The 19,916-nt window shown below is 36.7% G+C and overlaps 1 protein-coding gene across 2 annotated transcripts; it reads left to right on the forward strand.

Annotated features, from left to right (window-relative positions):
* Positions 1-2,810: 2,810 nt before the first annotated feature.
* LOC136804047 (putative serine protease K12H4.7) lies at positions 2,811-15,866 on the forward strand. 2 transcript variants are annotated; one of them, XM_067060789.1, is made up of 10 exons: positions 2,811-2,901; positions 9,438-9,853; positions 10,183-10,370; positions 10,555-10,732; positions 11,401-11,512; positions 12,048-12,243; positions 13,676-13,769; positions 14,168-14,285; positions 14,665-14,752; positions 15,657-15,866. In XM_067060789.1, exons 2-10 carry the CDS (start codon positions 9,450-9,452, stop codon positions 15,767-15,769), a joined length of 1,491 nt encoding a protein of 496 aa, XP_066916890.1. In that variant the 5' UTR covers positions 2,811-2,901; positions 9,438-9,449; the 3' UTR covers positions 15,770-15,866. The 2 variants fall into 2 exon arrangements, with proteins under 2 accessions (XP_066916890.1, XP_066916891.1); XM_067060790.1 differs by having other exon boundaries at positions 2,886-2,975.
* Positions 15,867-19,916: the final 4,050 nt, after the last annotated feature.

A 19,916-nucleotide genomic window follows, 5' to 3' on the forward strand; every position in this document is an offset into this window, starting at 1 on the left:
AAGTACAATTTCGTGATGTGATGTGCTTTGCAATACAGGTACTGTTGTGTAGCTGTGTATTATTTGTTCGTTGTTAGTGAAAACAAGGTCTAATGTATTTCCGTCCTTGTGTGTTGGCAAATCGATATATTGTGACATGAAGAATTCGTTGCAAAACTGATTCAAAGAGTTTAGAATAAGACGGTCGTTGATAGTACATCCTGATTTTGGAAGGCCCTCAGGCCAAGTTGCTTTTGGAAGGTTGAAATCACCTCCAAAAATGATATTTGGTACGGTTTCTAACTTTGAAAGTGCATTTTTTACACCATTGATAGGAATGATAAAATCATTTGCGGTTGAAGGATTACCATTTGCTTTGTCGTCAGGTTGTCGGTAGACTACCAGGATAGCCAGATTTTCGATGCTTGAGTATAGGCAAAGAAGTTGTACACTGGGCGAGGAGTGAGAATAGATTTTTTCGCATGAAGCTGCAATATCATCCCTGACATAAAAACAAACTCCACCAGTAAATCTGCCTCTAGATTTCTTCTTTCTTGTTGAATCACATCGGAAGGGAGCGAAACCTTCTACTTTAAGTTCTGCGTCTTTATGGTTATATAACCAAGTTTCTGACAATCCAACAAAAAGTTGGTTTTCATTACAAACATTATCTTTAATAAAGGGAACTTTGCTGGGTACTATTTGTGGACAAAGCCCTTGTATGTTAAAAAATGCAAAGCTATTCACTACTGGAATGTTTGCATCGGGTTGAATGGTAGTTGAGGGATTTGGAATGGTGGTCTGAGCGGTAGTCCTTGTGGGGGTATCAGATGAGTCTGTTGTGGAGGTATTTGGTGAGTCTGTTGTTGAGGTAATTGATGAGTCTGTTGTAGGTTTTGTACTTGAAATTGAATGTCTTGGATTTTCTGTCCCAGTGTTTCCAGAATTTCTTCCTTCAACAGACGAATCATATCTAAAAAATGACCAGGCTCTTGTTTGTTATTGTTTGATTGTTTGTTATTGTGCGCTACACTACTTTTCACAGTTGGAGGTTGTCTTTTTGTTCCTTTTAGAACTTTTCATGTTATTGAGCAACGAAAAATTCAAAAAATCACTTTTAAAAATCCGAAAAACCTTCTCTTGATGGAATTTTACTATTTTCAAACACCTCTGACATCTTTGCCCTTATAAGGACAACACATTTTGCTGATTCAGCATTTCATCGTTAAAAAAATTGCCGTTTTCGGCAATAATTTCCGAAAAGAGCAATAATTGCAGTTTTCATCTTAAACACCCGACTGATAATAATAGACCTTTTTTTATTAAAGAGGCAGCCATGTTGAATAATTATGTAGTCCAGCATAAATACAATGATATAGCCATGCATAATTTTTAAAATATACATGATACAGTAATTATGTATGGCTGTATTATTGTTTTTATACTGGACTACATAATTATTCAACATGGCTGGCTCTTTAAAAAAAGGTCTATAGCCCTCATCAAATGACGACCCTGCCGGTGCACTCGACAGTCGGGTGCTGTCGGGTGTTTTGTCGGGTGCTGAAATTTCTAAATTTGCGAAAACACCCGACAATTGTGCACCCAACAGTCGGGTGCTTAAAATTCCTAACTTAGTGAGAACACCCGACAATCAACACCCGACATCGCCTCTGATGGGCAAAATCGCCACCCGCAGGACCCTGCTGACGCACCGGACTGTCCGGTGTATTTGTCCGGTGGCAAAAAGTATCCTTTCGCTACACCGGACGCAATAAGTCAGGTGTCAGTCCGGTGTTGCATACAGGGAATTTTGGACGCCGGACATTTATGAAACAAAAAATTAAGAAACACCGGACGCACTGGACTGGTCATGTCCGGTGTTTTGATTGTCCGGTGGGAAAAATATCCTTCTCCGACACCTGACATCCGACTTCCTTAAGTCCGGTGTAGAAATTGTCCGGCGGTAAAAAAATTCTCTTTTACACCAGATTTTCGCGTTTCCGGTGTTCGTTAAGTCCGGTGCGTCGGCAGGGTCCTCCACCCACCCGTTACATGTCGGGTGCTGTTAAGAGCGCCCAAGATATCGCACCCGACAAAGTGCACCTGACTGTCGGGTGTTAAAATTTCTAACTTCGAGCACCCGACAACAGCACCCGACTGTCGGGTGCACCGGCAGGGTCGTATCAAATGAAAGACCTGGCTGGTCATTAAAATACAACTACGCAGCTCCACTCACAGCTCTACTCTACCATTTTTGTTTTGATTTAACTTTGTATTTTAATGACCAGCCAGGTCTTTCATTTGAGGGCTATGCATGTTAGCCTCCACTGATGCAAGTTACCCAATCTCACGGTAGTTATCTGCCTTGACATATTTCCCGTATGTGTAAAATAAGTTCTAGAAAAGAACGAGTAGAATCCGAAAGATCCAACTTTGCACGGAAGCACATGAAAAAGCCCGATTTTTCGAAAAAAAATAAAAAATGGCTACCTGTGGACAAAAAAGCTTCGTAAGAAAAAACAATATCAAACAAAAATTCACAAAAAAAACAAACCTTTAATTGAGAAAAAATTTCTGATGGAGTAATAAGTCATTCGAAAGACCGTCGCGTTCTCCCAAACGACTATTGTAACTTCAATCAACTCTGAATTAGAGTTTTAAATTAAAAAAGGAAGAACAAAGTTGAAAACAGTTCTCAGTCTCAGTGAAGCGCGATTGCTCATTTTGCAGTGAAGCATGTTTTTTTTTTGTTTATGTGGTCTACCATTTTGGTTTCTAAGATTTCTCTAAGTACACATCAATAGAAGTACACTTTAAGTCACGTGAACGTGGAGTCCGGCGGCATAGACAATTGTGTACGTAGCGAGCACCATTATCTTCACTTTTCCAAGAATTTGGAAGAAAGCAAATAAAACAAAAGTAAGTTCTATCTTTCCACTTTCGTTTCGTTTTCAACTTTGGGCAGATGGCTGTGGGGGACCAAATAAATAAAGGCGAGTTTAGAAATTTTGGTCAACTTAATTATACATGTTTTTTTTATTTTTGAAGCCTTCAAATGATTCTAGCTTTTTCAGTCTGTCAGTCAGAAACATCTGGCAAGGCAAGTTCCTGTACTCAGCCGGAAAATGTTATATCGGATGGCCAAAAGTCACCTTCTTTTCTTTCCTATCTCTTATCCTATTTTTCTCTTTTCTGACTGTCTGAGTTTCTGAGACTTTCTCATTTCTGACTGAGTTTTCATACCTGTCAATCATTTATTTGTCCATCAATTTCGACCTGTCTAATGTCCAGACGGTGTCAATCGAACAACTTCGAACAAAAATCGCAATCGAACCAATCGAACGTAATTGAACGCGATCGAATAATTGCGATTCGATTGTCCAACGTAATCGAATCTTAATCGAACGGCCGATTCCTGGGTAATATTAGATTGTGTTCGATTGCGTTCGAGTAATGTTCGATTGATAGTTGACTATGTTCGATTGGTTCGATTGATTGTCAATTACATTGGATTTATGTTCGATTACGATTATGTTCGATGAGTTTGATTGCGATTAAATCAAATTGGATCACTCTGTTAGAGCTTTTTAGCGTGGGCGGCCGAGTGCTTAAGTACCATAACAAAGCGAATAAAATCTAACACACAATTGAATCAATCGAACGTAATCGAATACAATTGAACGTAATCGAAGCAATCGAACAGTAAATCCTGGGTAATATTCGATTGCGATTCGATTGCGTTCGACAATCGAATTGCAATTATTCGATTGCGTTCAATTGCATTCGATTGATTCGGCGTTCGATTCGTTCGATTGACACCGTCTGGTAATGTTCGCACCGAGTGGGATTCGAACCACCACCAAAGAAAGATCTTCAGATTCGGAAACCAGCGCTCTATCCGTTGAGCTATCGCCGCACAGCAAATGATACAATTCATAACATATTATACCGAACTGGCAAAGACGGGGGTAATATTATTATAATATGGGTAAAAGTACCCCTTTTTTAAACCTGACTGAAATTCGAGCCGTTACTAGCAACCCTGCGGGGCCCAAGGCGCCGAGTATACACCCGGCACAGTGACAAGCCGTTACTAGCAATCCTGACCTAAGCAATTCCAAACAACAAAACCCCCGGAAAGGTGACTATCAGCGATCCGTGGATAAAAAAATAAAATAAAAAAATGAAGGTGACTTTTGGCCATCCGATCTAAGAGCATCCTACTCAGCCGTAATAGACCTTTTTGCCTTTCTATCCGCCATCATGAATTGTAAAAATACAGGAACGAAAAAGCTGTGGTTAGATTTAGTTGAAAAGCATGCAAAATATGCAAGTTTACACAAAGATTTTTAAAAAAGACAACAAAGCACCTTATAAATTAACAATAGATCCAAAAGGGCGTCCTTCTAAGACAATTTGCTTTGGTCTCTAGCTTATTGGGAGGTAGTAATGTTTTTGGTTGTTTTCAATGGAAAATGTACCGTCAACTGCTCCAACTTCTTTGGACTATCTGACAAAACATGGGACGGCAATTCGGCCACCATTTCACCGAACCTCCAAAGTCATTTAGGGGCCGTCGACAAACGATTTTCCTTTTTTTTAACAACTTCTGGCCGTAAGGGGTGGGAGGGGGTCACTGCAATGCAGTTAAAAAAATTTTTAAAAAGGGAAAGTCTCACTTACAAATTTCATCAGTCCAAAAAGTAGAAACATGTGAAGAAAGGCTAAGACCAAAGCAACCACACGACATTCACCTTATTCCCGATCACCAATTAATGCTTCAACGAGAAAAATGACTGGTCACGCGACGAAAGTCGGCAATTTTTCCCCCCGCCTTAGTTGTCTCCTTGCTCCACCCATCCCGCCCTGACTGGCTGCGGGGCTTGGGGTTTCAAAATTGAAAGGTCAAAACTCAAAACCACATGTTTATTCCGAGTGAAAAGAAGAACATTGAGGATTACGATTCAAAAGAACATGGCGGCTATGGACCAGTGAAAGTGTGTGAAAGTATTTACTTTTGAAGAATTTTTTTGGCCGCTAAGACGTAGGGAGGAGGGGGTCTGAACCTTAACAGCCTCAGGCCGTTATAAAAAAGGACAGTCGTTTGTCGATGGCCCCTTAATTTGAGTTAATGAACAGCGTATTAAAAAATGCACGATTTCTCCTTCGCACTGAATAGGCTTTTAAATCGAAATATGAAAAAAATCCGTAGTGGAACACAAGCAACTGTCGGAACGAAGATAGACAGTGAACCCGTCTGCGTATTTTTTCTAAATCTGATGAGTCAGAGCTGTGAGTCCGATTTTGGCCTCAAAAAAATTACAGTAGGAAATTCGAATTTAGCGCTGTCCTCACTTACTAAAATAAAAACCAAATTTCAGAACTTGCGATTTCTTTAAGAAAGTGTGACTAAGTGAAACAATAACAGGATTTGATTGGCTGGGTTTTCAACCGCTATTAGGATATGTGAAATTCAAACTGTCAGCCCATACCATGCTATATATTTCGCCATCAGTATATAGAATAAGAAATCATAGCATGGATCTCCAGGCTAGAACAAAGAAGACCAAATTAGTGGCAATACTATGCACATGCGTTTGCGTAGGGTAAAATGGCGAAACCGAAATGCGAAAATTGAATTTGGCTAAAATTTTTTGAAAATGACCCTACAAGATTTGACCATATCTTTTTATTCAATGAAGAGATTACTTTCAAATAAAAAATATATTGACAATGAATGGGTAAGCTTTCTAGAAATCCAAACATCAATTGCATAGCTTTTACCAAAAAATAGCACTTTAGGATCAGAAACAGTCAAAAACCAGCTTTTGCCAATTTTCATTGAGTTACAGGAATTAATTCCTTGTTTGTTTTGATCTGAAATTTTCAGTAGGGGTGGCCAACATGGTTCCCTTGCTCCTATCAGGGGGGCCCGAGGCGGGGGTAAGAGAATTAAAGTTTCTAAGTAAAATCTTTAATTATCACCCAAAAAAGTGCTTTTTTTTGTCCATATCTTTTAAATCGATAGTCCCAGCCTTATCCCTCCTTCAGTAAAGCTTCCTATACATTTTGTCCTTCAGAAAAACCAAAAATATGGGCCTTAATTGTTTGCTTTCAGTTCCTGCAGCCAATAGTGTGACCCCCTGTATTTCTATTTTATTTTGCGCGGGTTTTTCAATAGAGATGTCACATGACTCCAATCCCGCAGTCTTATTGGACTAGAGAAAGCGAAAGTGAAATTGCGCGATTTGATTGGATGGAAAAAAAAGGGAACTGGAACCGAATGGAATTCTCTGGAATTCTCATTCTAAAACAAGATGGCGGCGAGAAAAGCACGTCTTTTGCTTTGGACGTTGGTTGATTTTAAGGTTTTGTCTTATCTTATCTCATTTACTTTAATTAGTAGAGGCTTCTTCAATATTTGGGGAAGGTAAGTCTATAAAAGTTATTTCTTTTTCGGTGGAAAAAAGTGTTTTTAAAAAAGCATTTTTTGTGCTCAAGGTTTATTTTCTTCGCAAATTTTTGTCTTCAATCTTAAATAGATGAACAAGTATTTCACTGATGGTTATGAATTTTTCAAAGAACATAGTAAAACTATTCAGGAACCTGGAGTCATCAAATCAAATTTGTTGTCAAAGAGATTTAACAGCAAGTGAAAATACCGGCCAGAATATCAACAGTCCCATGTTTTGACCAATCGTCCCTAGTTAGAGCAGTTGACGATAAGAAACTTAAGTTTACAAGTGTCATTTAGTTTTTGCTGGCCTATAAAATGGCAGGATCCTGACTTCCCAGAAAAATCTTTGTGCCATTATTAATTTCCCTATCATGTATAGCAACGACAGATTTTGTAAAAATTGGAGACTGAACTTTTCAGAAAAATAAGCATAATTATGATAAGCATACTTTGAGTCTGAGTCTAAAATAACCCTCAGCATAACTGAGCTTGTTTCCCAAAAACATATGCTTAAAAAGACATGTATGCTGTATGCGAGCACTAAAGCTAAAGTCCTCCAAAAGCAGGAAAAAAAATCAGTTTTTTAAAGTTTGTAAAAAAATGCAACATGTAAGATCTTTCAAATTAGGATGTGAATAGGATTTTGGGTTACTACGTTTTAGGGCAACACTGCCTGTAATAGATCAATTTCACATATACTGAGTTTTTTATCTTAGTGACATTCTCAGACCTTGTGACATACTTGTACTTTTCTAGTACTGTTTCATAAGAAGCACATCATGACATAAACCTTTTTCGAGTCTGCTAAATGACGTGCCCTACGTGCCCACGTGCCCTCATTTTTTTGACGTGCCTTCGTGCCCTACGTGCTTTACGTGCCTTCGTGCCTTACGTGCCCAACGTGCCTACGTGCTCGCGTGCCCTCCGAAATTTTACGTGCCCGACGTGCCTACGTGCTTACGTGCTTGCGTGCCCAAATTTTTGACGTGCCCTCAAATTTTGACGTGCCCTCGAATTTTGACGTGCCCTCGAATTTCGACGTGCTTCAAATTTTGACGTGCCCTCCAATTTTGACGTGCCCTCAAATTTTGACGTGCCCTCCAATTTCGACGTGCCCTCCAATTTCGGCGTGCCCTCAAATTTCGACGTGCCCTCAAATTTTATCGTATTGTCAAAATTAACAACAGTATTGTCACTATGATGAATTATATACTACACTTGGTTGGGGTTTTAAAGTTGGAAGAAAAAAAATATGAAGAACATCTTTTGTCTGCTTATAAAAGAACATCGACGAAAAGAATTAGCAAGAAACAACGAGGGAGATGGTTAAGCATTACTTCGAATCAAACTAAATAAAGAACTTTTCTGATTGGTTGAAAAAAGAGAAAATATGTGAGACGCGTGCTACTTACTTTTTATCAGCTGGCTCTCTTTTTATTTCAAGTTAGGGGATATAGTGTTAATTATAAGAACTTTTTGAAATAGAAAGGAATTTTTTAAGATTTTAATAGAGGTATGGCATTAGAAATCCCTTCAAATCTTAAGCATCACATTGAAATACAACTTGAAATTTTGCACAAAGACAGTCTCATAGTTTTTTGTTTCCCTATATGTATAAAAACTTTTTTAATTCGATGCCAATTTTTTTTGGAAATTTGTATTAAAAATGGTGTTTGCATTTTGGCAAGATCGTATGTTGTCTCCACTTTAAAAGGAGAACATTTTAAGTAAAACATCATAAAGTCAGTGACGCTGAAAATCTTAAATCCGCTGACCAAAAAGAAAAGTTTGTGTTTCTTTAAACACCACATTTTCTTATACAAATTGTCTGTGTCTGCACTTTTAATTAATAAAAAGAAAATAGTAAATCAACGATATTCTTATGTGTAAATAAGCGACACTCGAAAACAATGGCTTTCGCGAATATATTCAAAGACAACCTTATTAAAAGCTGTGAAGCGTGTGGTGTACTCAATATGATGATGAGTAAATACGGTGATTTTTGATTTTTACTCTTTTGTGCCGACTTTTTGCGATTTTTTTGTGCAGAACGAGGAACAGTTTAACTTCACAGAAGAATTCATAGGAGAGGGACGAAATGTCTTCTGATAATGAATCATCAAGGTATAGGGCACGTCAAAATTCGAGGGCACGTCAAAATTCGAGGGCATGTCAAAATTCGAGGGCACGTCAAAATTCGAGGGCACGTCAAAATTCCAGGGCACGTCAAAATTCGAAGGCACGTCAAAACTTGAGGGCACGTCAAAATTCGAGGGCACGTCAAAATTTGAGGGCACGTCAAAATTCGAGGGCACGTCAAAACTTTGGGCACGCAAGCACGTAGGCACGTCGGGCACGTAAAATTTCGGAGGGCACGCGAGCACGTAGGCACGTTGGGCACGTAAGGCACGCGAGCACGTAAGGCACGTAGGGCACGAAGGCACGTCAAAAAATGAGGGCACGTGGGCACGTAGGGCACGTCATTTAGCAGACTCACCTTTTTCAACTACAGCAGAGACCAACCCAGTCAAAATCATCATCAAATAACATCCAAATGAAAATGTAAATGACGTTAGCACTCAGATTGAGAATGTGATAGACTTTTTGAACAAAATATTTTTAGTTATGTTCATTTATTTTTTTAAATCTTGATAAAAATAATTTCAATTTAATATTACAAGACATAGTTGTGTAGATGTGTACCCTTTACCATATGATATCGAACAGGAGACAAATCCTAGCCCGTGTTGATCACCTTGGCGCCAAAAAGGGGGCTAAAAAATATCTGACAGGATTGCAAAATTACTAAATTTATAACAAGTATACTTGACAGGGTCACCATGATCTTTTCATTACTTTGTATGGGAAAATATCAGATTCTGCATCAGACAGGGTCCAAATCTTGTATATTAATGGTAATTATCTGCCTAATCGGAAACCATTTTTATACAGTACATGACTTAAAGGATTAATTTTTAAGTTATCTTATCGGTTTTAGATCTTTTTCAAAATGTTACTGGTAATATCATTCATTGCGTGTATAATTGGCACCATTCAATCATATCCAACCAAGCAAAGTCATGTTCCATATTTCCACAAAGGACGTCCTAAAGGTGGATTTCTTGGTGACCCCTACATTGATCCAAGACAAAATTTCAAAGCTGCTGAACCGCAATGGTACACACAACAATTAAACCATTTCGATGATCAAGACACTCGAACATGGCAGCAAAAGTATTATGTCAATGCCACTCAATTTGGTGAAAATGGACCAGTTTTTCTAATGATTGGAGGTGAAGGACCACTCAGTGCTCGTTGGGTTGGCGTTGGCTCAATGGTGGAAATGGCCAAAGAACACAAAGCACTTGTCTTGGCTTTAGAACATCGATATTATGGTGACAGTCATCCAACAAGGTGTGTTGTAGATTTGTGTTCAATTTATATCTTTGACCTTAGTTATCCTGATAAAAGGATTTCGCAAATATTGCAAAATCGAAATATGGTTATTGCAATTTTCGAGCCTATCTTCAACACTTTTTGTTATACATTTTGGTGATTTAGATTTTAAGGAAAATCCAAGTTATAAGTTATAAGTGTATAGGTGCTAGTCAAGTTTATAACCTAAAGAATGTACTGTATTTATTTAATCCTTCTTTAAAACGAATATATTTTTTGTTTTGAAATAATTTATATGGGGCATTTTGTGCCTTTAATTATAAGTAGAATTATCATTTTTGTTTTAGTGACACTAGTGTTGAAAATCTGAAATATTTGAGCAGCGAGCAAGCTTTGGCTGACTTGGCGACTTTCAGAGCATCTATGGTGGAACAGTTTGCATTGAGTGATAAAAACAAATGGATTTCTTTTGGTGGTTCATATCCTGGTGCTTTGTCAGCATGGTTCAGATATAAATTTCCACATCTGGTTCACGGTGAGTTTTATTTCGTTGATTTTAAGTAGGGTTCATAAAAGCATAATGAAGGACCAACCAATTATGCATCTTTTTTAAGTGCTCCGAACCCACAGTGTATGCCTACTATGCGTGACGTATTTTAAGTATTCATTTGGGTAACAAAAATCCTTTGTTTTATTTTATTCTTTTCTTGTTTATAAAGGTGCCGTTGCTAGTAGTGCACCCATCAATGCTCAAACAGATTTCCCTGAATATTTGGAAGTGTCTACAGATTCTTTGGGCACACAAGAATGTAAAGACAGTTTACAAGCGGCAACTACCAGTGTGGAAAAATATGTTCAAACAGAAGCTGGGCGGAAAATGCTGACTGATCTCTTCCAGTACGTAAGACAAAGGCTGCATTCTAGTAACCAATTTCCATAAGCGGTTTTAGACCATGTCGAACTTATCAGAGGAAGAGATTTGTAATTGTAATTTCATTGTTTTTTAACGAGCGTTGCACTCACTCGCATGTTTCCGACGTACTTGCTCTATTGTCTTAAATCCGCCAGTATTTCCATTACTTTATCAATTACGATCAGTATATCTAACATTTCGAGTTTCGTTCCAGCATCATGCTTTTTCTATGGTAATTTGAGAATTTTATATTTTTAGAGGAAAAGTTACGTTACGTAACGCTCTTTTTGACTGGATACCACATCGATTAATTGCACCCACGAGAGGTTCAATGAGGCATAGAATAGTTATAGATAGATAGAGTCGATATTTTACGTGGATAACCCAGTAGTCTAGGACTTTTAGACAGTCTTTCGATTGTTTTCACGGGGTCCACGGCTAGCCGGCGCGGCTATCTATGAACTGAACGGAACATTGGAAGGAGTTGGGATTCGAGCCTCGAATCCCTGGTTTGAGATGCTAACTCTTTTGACCACTTGGCCATCGCTCCATAAAGCTCCATAGTTCTCTGATCGTGGCACAAAATTCAAGAAGTGTACCTTTTAGTAGTTGATCTCTATATTATAATGATAGTCTTTTCTTATGTTTACAGTCTTTGTGAGCCTCTGAGTGACGATCCAAACGACATTTCTCAATTCACTTCATCAATGGCTGGTAATTTCTTTGGTGTCATCCAATACAATAAAGACAATCGTGCTTTCGAGGTGGGTACAAAAATTAGTGTATGATGATTGCTAATGATACAGTCCCCAAGTTAAGGGAACCAATGTCTTAGTTTGAATTGAAGGCAGATTCGAATAACATGTTAGAACTATATGGAGTAGAACGTATATTCAGTGGACATGAAATTTTACGTAGAGGTATTCGGGATATAATGTCTTCTGACATTACATCACTTTTATAACACCAGATTGATTGCAACATATTCATGATATGCACCACTGCAATGTCTTCTGTATTACATAAAGGACCCAATAGCTGAGTGGTTGTAAGTGAATAATCAGTCAATAAGTCACTTTCAACCAATCAGCTGTGGAAGACATTGCAATTGCAAATATCACGAAATGAGTGACCAGAAAAGATGCAGAATTTCGTGAATTCGTTGCAGTGGTGCATATCGTGGCCTTAGTGTAATTTCATTGTTTGAGAAATTTATAATATACATCGATCAGAATGCACTAATTAATTCGTCTAAGGAATTTTTACATCACTATCTTTTGAATTGAATCTTCGCCATAGGGAGCCACAGGTACCAACATCACAGTGGACACATTATGTAACATCATGTCCTTACCAATATTTGGTGATGAGATGCATCGCTATGCCAAGATCAACGAAATCATGATGGAAACATACAAACAAACTTGCATCTCACCCAATTATAAGAAATTCATTGAAGAAATGCAAGTCACCGATTGGAAATCTGTGGAAGGAGGTGACACTATTTTACGATTCGCAGCCTCTGATACTGTTTCAGTCTGAATCTGCACATTCCAGAAAGCCTTACACGTGTAAAAGATTAGTATAGCTAAATGATTTGAGTCCAACCTTTAACAGCCCCGGCAATCACATAGGTGTTAAGATTTCTCGCAATGTCTTCCTCGAGATTATTAAGAATGACGTCACAGTTTGATTTCCAGGAGGTCTCTTCAAATTTTAAAACAAGAAAAACCTACAACGTTTGCCATGATATTTGGAAAAAAATGAAATTCCCTCAAATTTAAAAACACAGTTGGTGTTTTGAGTTCTTTAACTAAGGTTAGAAAGTAGAGTTTTAAATCTGAGTTTTTAACATTAGAATGTCAATGTATCAAAAAGTTCAAAAGTAGTGATCCAACAAGGCTTAGAATAAAGCTTGAAAGCCAATAAACCATCCCAAATTGAAAAGCTCAATGAGGCTGAAATCACCGTTCTCGCCCAAACTTGAAATTTCAAAAAACGATAAAATACACCGAATTCCCAATATATTTTGACTTGTAATGCAGGTGGTATCCTCTTTTCTTGACCTCTCCTAGTCGGGATCTTTATTTATTGTTATCGAGTACTCTTAGGTCCCAAATAAACGGGGGGGGTGGGGAATTTGTGAGATTTTAATAAAAGGGGGAGACCTAATTTCCGGAGATGATGGAAAACCCTTCTGAAATGGATGGAAAACTACTTCTGAAAACCCAAAAATAAGGTAAATATAAGGCCAAAATCAGGCTATTTAGAGCAAAATAAGGGGCCTTCTCTTTAAGACAGCTGAAAATATTTAAAAAAATTAATAAACGGGGGGAGGTCCTAATAAGGTCCGGGGGGTTGGAAAATTTTCGAAAGGGGGGAATGGGTTTTGAGGTCAAAAGGACGTATAGGGGGGAAAGAATTTTTTTTGAAGCCAGGGGGGACGAGGGGGGGATGGAAAATTTTCATTCTTGGCATGGGGGGGAACTCACCAAAATCAATTCAAAATTGAAAAACATCTGGTTTTATGAGATGATATAGCATAATGCTTAGTTTTATTAATATTATGGTTTAAAAACAACCATCCTTTCCATATATTCTTGTATTAGAACTACCTTAGGGAAAACAATAAGCGTTAAGTTCATCAAATTACAGCTTTTTAATTTTATGCTTGAGGGGGGGACAGAAAAATTTTTGGAGGCAGGGTGGGGAAAAATGAGGGGGGATGGAAAATTTTCATTCTAGGCATGGGGGGGGAGACCCTGAAGGACACTATGAAAATTAACAAGCGGGGGGGTGTTTGGGTGTTTATTTTATTTGAATCTAAGAGTACATTAAACATTGAATTGATATAACTGAAAATCCGGTTCAAAACAACACGAGATGATGAAGCTTAATTGATGTTTAATTAAACTTTTTGTTCACAGGTCGTCAATGGACATATCAAACTTGCACCGAGTTTGGTTATTACCAATCATCGGACAGCAAATCACAAGTCTATGGCACAACATTCCCTTTGAGGTAAGATTGATAAGGCTCCTTGGCCAGTTTGCAGCATTCTTGGCTTTTCAGATTAGCTTTAAATGATTTGAGAGGGACGAAATTTTTTAAATTCTTAAAAAGACACATTAGCGCTGACACTCCTTTCTATGACTCTCTCTATAGCTATTCATATTATTCTGAAATTTTACACCCCTTGCCAAAATGAATTCCCTTAGTATGTTTAATTTCAGCCCTGGGAAAGATTTAGTGAGGTAAAGTCAATTGTTAAAGCTTCTCAATCTCGAAGCCGTACCCAGAGCAATTTCCACCATTTATTTTATTTTTCTGGTGAACGTAAGTGCAATCGTAAGCAAAATCATAAGAAAATAACTGGGTATTCCGTAGACTAATTTTTCTCTCGTGTTCACTTTATCTAGTTTTTGGACGAAACAATGTGTGGATATTTTTGGCGCCAATTTCAACGAGACGAGTATCAACCGAGCTGTTGATTGGACCAATGATAATTATGGTGGCTACAACATGAACCAACCAAGGGTATTTCTTTTAAAACTCTTTAACGATTTGGAAAATTGATTTGAAAGCTATAGAAATGGGACAAGTTGGAGTTTTTGCAAGCTCTTATTTTATTTGGTTGGTCGTTAACCTGTAATAATGAATTAAAAAACAATTTTGCGTCAAATCCAGATTATATCATGGATATTGATAAATGTTTTCCCGTTACAGCCATTTTTAAGCCATAGAAAATCATATACAACACTAAAAATCCATTTAGTTCTCCGAACTATTTTTCATTGCATTGTGTTGACTGATATTCTCTAGAACGAAATTTTGGAACTAATTTTAATCTCACTAAGAATTATAAACATGCTCAAATTATTGATTGAGTATCACCGATACCTCTCTTTTTTTTCAGATTGTCTTTCCGAACGGTTCAATAGATCCTTGGCATGCGTTGAGTTTCACCGATGATCATAAAGACATGATCGCTGTTTTCATTAAAGGTATGAAGTTAAAATCATTAGTAAAACAGTTTGATGAAAAAGATTTGTTTTCGAGACATAAATACACTCTTCTCGAGATGCATAAATTTATTGTTGTCCTCATTTTCAAACAGATTTCATTGCTATGAAATTATACATTTAAACCAATTTAAATTCCCAAAAGGCAAACATTAACTGTGAAACAAAAAGTACTTGAAATTCAAAATGTCTCATGAGATGTAAACAAACACAATTATCACTGTGAATATGTAATTTTATAGCAATGAAATATGTTTGAAAACGAGGACAACAATAAATTTATGCATCTCGAGAAGAGTGTATTTATGAATAAGAATATCTGCAGTGAGACGGATTAAGAATGCCTCCTCAGCAACCTTGCGCTGGAAACTTTCTAAGTTTCTTGGCAAAATTCGAACCTACATGTTTTTTTTATATAAGCATAACGCTTATAAGCATATGCAGGCTCAGATTTGCAGAATGCCTCAGCATAACATGAGCATATATGTCAGCCTAAAATATTTTTCAAGTGGTAATTTTTATCTGTTTAAAAAGGTTTGGTAGAGGTCAAGTAAAAAATAAGACATTCCACGGCTAGCTAACATCCCACTGCTCCCAAAATCTGAACAAACTTTTACAAAATTTCTGAAATTTCATTAAAAACTTGGCTCGGGGTGAATCATAAGCATGATTCTTAAGCATATAATAAGCATAAGCTATGCCTGGATGCTTTGAGAACTTAAGCATACACGAGCCTGACCAAGGGGCATACACTTGCTTATAAAAAAAAAACATGTACCAGAAATATTTGTTCTTAGATTCAGTTGTAAAGGTGCGATCTCCACCACACGAGTTGTTTTGGTTCATACAGGTTTTAAAACAAATTTTCTTTTTCTTGTTTCTATAGGAACGGCTCACTGTGCTAACATGTATCCTAGCTCGGAGGACGACTCACAAGAATTACAAGATGCTCGCCAAAAGATTCATGACTTGGTTGGCAAATGGTTGCAAGAAGAATGAGAAATAGAGTAAAGTACCTAGGTTTTCTTTAGTTTGTATGCATTTTTATTAATTGATAGGATTTGTATGTAATAAAAACAAGATTGATGATTTTAAATCGAGCGAATCTTTTTTATTGTAAATTTATAAATTTTTGGGAAAATAAATGCCAAGGAGACTTTTTTGGCGGCCCTTCCAAATCATCATAGCAGATTTTAAAGGTTTTGTTTTTAGTTAAGAATGATATCGTTTACTCATCAATTTTAATTCACAAGCCTTTTCACAATGGATTGACACGGGTGTGGAGCAAGATTGGTCAGAAAGAGGAAAAGAAAAACATTTTTTGCTTATATCAGCACAATATAACAATAGGCAGACACTTTCCTGATACGAAATATGGGCCTGATATGAAACGGGAACACTTATGTAAAAACAAAACCTTTAATAATCCAATCAGAACAGATTAGTCATTTTTCAGAACATGGATTTAATGAAATGTGTATTCAGTCTAAAACTGGATAACAACTCAATACCTCCTAATATGATTTCTTAAAAGATATATTCTGCTGGTGTTAATTAAAACATTAAGTAACCCCTTGATATAATAGCGACGATTTTACTTGGCTAATTCTTTTTCTTTAAGGTTTTATCACGGAAATAATTTGTGTAATTCTACCATTGATTTGTAATTGTTTTTCTTACACGCATTTGTAACACGTTAAAACGCTTGAATTTTAATATAATTTTTGTTATGTTCAAAATATTACCAAATAAAAAATGATGAAATTATCCATCCTTCTATCTGTTTTTCTTTCCAGACAACATCGATTTTGGCGATTCAAAGTTGTTTTCACTTTTCTGAAAGATTCTAAGAACTACAGTGTATGGTCCCAAAACGGAGGTTTTCATTAAAATGAAGATTCTGACTTGTAGATTTATCAGAATTAAACGATTTTTGTTTATTTTGAAAGAATGATGGTTATACTTAAAAATGAGCATGTTTTTGCTGGTTTGAGACAGATTCAAAATAACATATTTGCGTCTAAAGAAAATATTTTAACACCAAAATTAGATAAAAATTGCATATAACTTACTCTAGCTCCTTGGATATTGAAAATAAGTTATGAAAACGGGGTATAGGAAACTTTCTACACCTAATGCCATTCAGAAAATGCAAATACATCTGTGACTTTAGAGGCTGGGTGAAAGATATAGCATTTTGAAGGTCAACCAGTATTTTGGAGCCCTAGAATCAGCATTGACAAAACCGAAAATTCTAAATATGAGAAAAAGCAAAAAATCTTGGAATTCTATTCCTATCACCTTGAGTTGATAGTTTATAACAAAATATTTACATTATATATAAAATTTTTCGCTGAATCGGCAAAAACGGCAAATTCTGTCATTTTTTTACAAGATATAGGAGAAGTTAAGCTTTTTTCCTAAAATTTTCACAGCTTATTCCATACATGAATGGAACTATTTTCAAAAGAGATTTGTTTTCAAAAACTTGATTAAGACGTTGTTAAATCAAAATTGTCATTTTGAAAATTTCTAAATTTTCAGTTTGGACTTTGCAATATCGAAAATCTTGAAATATTTCATAAAAATCATAAATTTTACATCAATCGGGTCGTAAGTTTAAGGGAAAACACAAATATGTTCATAGTTTTTCCCCCTATTACCACTGGGCTTAATAATTTGATTTTAACTACACCTCCGTTTTGGGGGCCCCAAACCTGCATTTTGACAACCAGGGGTATACTGTAAAAAATTTATCAAATAAATTTATGCCCAAAACCCTCTAAATCATATTTCAAAACTACGGTCAAAATTTTGTATTCATATCTTAAAGATATCTCGAGAAATCGCTAAAATTTCAAACCTCCGTTTTGGGGGCCATTAGAAAAAAGCTACATATCTTTAAGCAATTGAAAAATATTGTTGCAATTGAAAATTTTGGAAAAGAACTTCCAGGAAATAAAGTAGAGATGTTAAAGGTTTTCATGCAGCAAAAATTTTTGTAAAATCTCTTTTCCTCTAGATTTGAGAGAAATTTCAAATTTGATCACCGTTTTGGGGGCCACATACTGTAAGCAATAAAGAAGATTGTCACAAGAGTGGCATGAAACTGCCAGTAGCAGAATAAAAAAGTGTCTTTTCTTCCTGACTAAAAACTAAGCAATATAAATTTTCGTAAGTGCTGTTCGTCTTCGTGCAAAACATTTTTTTGAAAGTGGGGAAGCAATCTTTAGTCCTGGCATTGGGGAGACCTTTTACATGTTTTTTTTATAAGAACATCTAAAACTTTTTAAGCCTTCGGATGTTCTTAAGTTTTTGGGTTTCAAGCCTAAAAATTTTCTTAAAAGGTTCTTATTTTCTCCATTTTGTGATCATTTTGACCCATTTTCCTAAAGAATCGGGAATTCGAGTCCGCAAAGCCTTAAAATGTTTTTAACTTGTTCTTAGCATTTTGGTCATCGAAGCCTTATGTTCTTATATAGTTTGTTCTTATAAAAACGTGTATGAATACGTAAAGAATATTATGTGACGAGACTGCAAGAGAATTCAACAATCACGTGTTTATATCGTGCATTTCAAACGTTCCATATTTTGAAAATAAGCATTTTAAAAGTTGCACAGGTTATAAATATTTTCATTTTCAAAATTTTATTTTTATTTGATGAAAGCAAGTACATTTTTGCAGATGTATAAATGTTTGAGTATTAATCTCGATGCTAAAGACAAGGAAGTCACGCTTTTATTTTTACTGATGCTGAGCTGAGTTCAAATCCTTTCTTTTGTTGGAGCTCTATAACTGTTTTTGGAGTGAAAAAGTCATGAAAATCACCGCTGCTGATAAATTTTTTAATCATATCCAGGAATGTCAAAAAATTTCTCGCACATGAGTTCACTCCCCGGGGGGGGGCACTGGGTTTGTGGACTGACGGTATGTGCGGGCCAAAAATTGGCTTTTAAAATTGCACCCTTACAGTGCAGCAAAAATCAGTGAAAATCATACCCTTAGAGTGCATTTTCCCCCAAATTTTCGATCCCTTTCGTGCAAAAAATGGTCAAAATTCTAGCATTTTTGGTCAAAATATCTGGATTTTTCAAGAATTTTCTGAAATTTCTACCCTTACAGTGCATCTCTATTTTTTCCGACCCTTACAGTGCATTTTAAACATATTGGAAAAGGTACCCTTAGGACCCGCACATACCCGTCGGTCCTTTTGCCCAGCTGCCCCCCCCCCCCGGGGGTTCACTCCTGTCTCGATGACCCGGTGGCGTTCTAAAAAGTAGTAAAACTTTCACCGGGTCTGATTTTAACCTCACTGGGGTGTGAATTTTCACCTCGTTATTTTCAATGGGTCAAGGACAGTGACATTTTTGACTTGATATACCTGGCGGATTTTGGCTAAATCTTAGCTTGCTCATCCTGTAGCTAAAAAAAGTTTTATATAGGAAGTACTACATGGTTCCCGTCGTCGCAAACGCTGATTTAGCTTGCGCCTTAAAATCCCTTAGGATAGTAAAGATGGTATTGTTGATGCCCTCTAACTTTATCTATAAGGGGAATTTGTGCCTGCTTTGCAAGTTTAAAAAAGAACGACAAATTTCCAGGGTATGACCGTTAATTTTCTAATCCGGGGTGGAGAATTTTGATTAATTTTGACCGGGTCAACCCAATCTCACTAGGGCTTAAAATTAGATCACTGCTGCTGCTGGTAACTTCTTTCTTCCGATTATTCACTGGGGTGGATCTGACTAGTCCGCTCTCTAATGTGAAAATCGTATTTTTAGCACGGAGCTGACTGACATCATCTTGCAATAACATAAATAAACTTTTAGAATATTGGCAAAGTTTTCCTTAACCTGCCGAAGAAATCTTTCGAAAGAATTTCTACATAAAACATTACACAAACAAATGTTGATATTTCTTATTGACAAATGTTTGTACACCAAAATATTTGCATGCAAGAATTGCCCAGGTGCACACGTTAGTATAAAATCTCAACCACAAACTAGCCATGCTCCATATCAAGTTTCTCTCACGGAAGAAGTTCAACAGAAGTTGACACATCAACATGAAATCAATAATAGCTTTACTGCTACTGGCCGTAGCTGCTAATGCACAAAATTTGACATGGCCAAAATACCCGGAACA

The sequence above is a fragment of the Clytia hemisphaerica genome, unplaced genomic scaffold (assembly GCF_902728285.1).
Source record: "Clytia hemisphaerica strain Z4C2 unplaced genomic scaffold, Clytia hemisphaerica genome assembly, whole genome shotgun sequence".
Classification (NCBI taxonomy): domain Eukaryota; kingdom Metazoa; phylum Cnidaria; class Hydrozoa; order Leptothecata; family Clytiidae; genus Clytia; species Clytia hemisphaerica.

Bases quoted from the DNA above. Each gene is read 5' to 3' on its own strand.
- LOC136804047 (XM_067060789.1), top strand. From the start codon at position 9,450: ATGTTACTGGTAATATCATTCATTGCGTGTATAATTGGCACCATTCAA. The intron at 10,371-10,554 runs GTGAGTTTTATT...TTGTTTATAAAG, and splicing joins ATTTCCACATCTGGTTCACG to GTGCCGTTGCTAGTAGTGCA. The intron at 12,244-13,675 runs GTGACACTATTT...TTTTGTTCACAG, and splicing joins TTGGAAATCTGTGGAAGGAG to GTCGTCAATGGACATATCAA.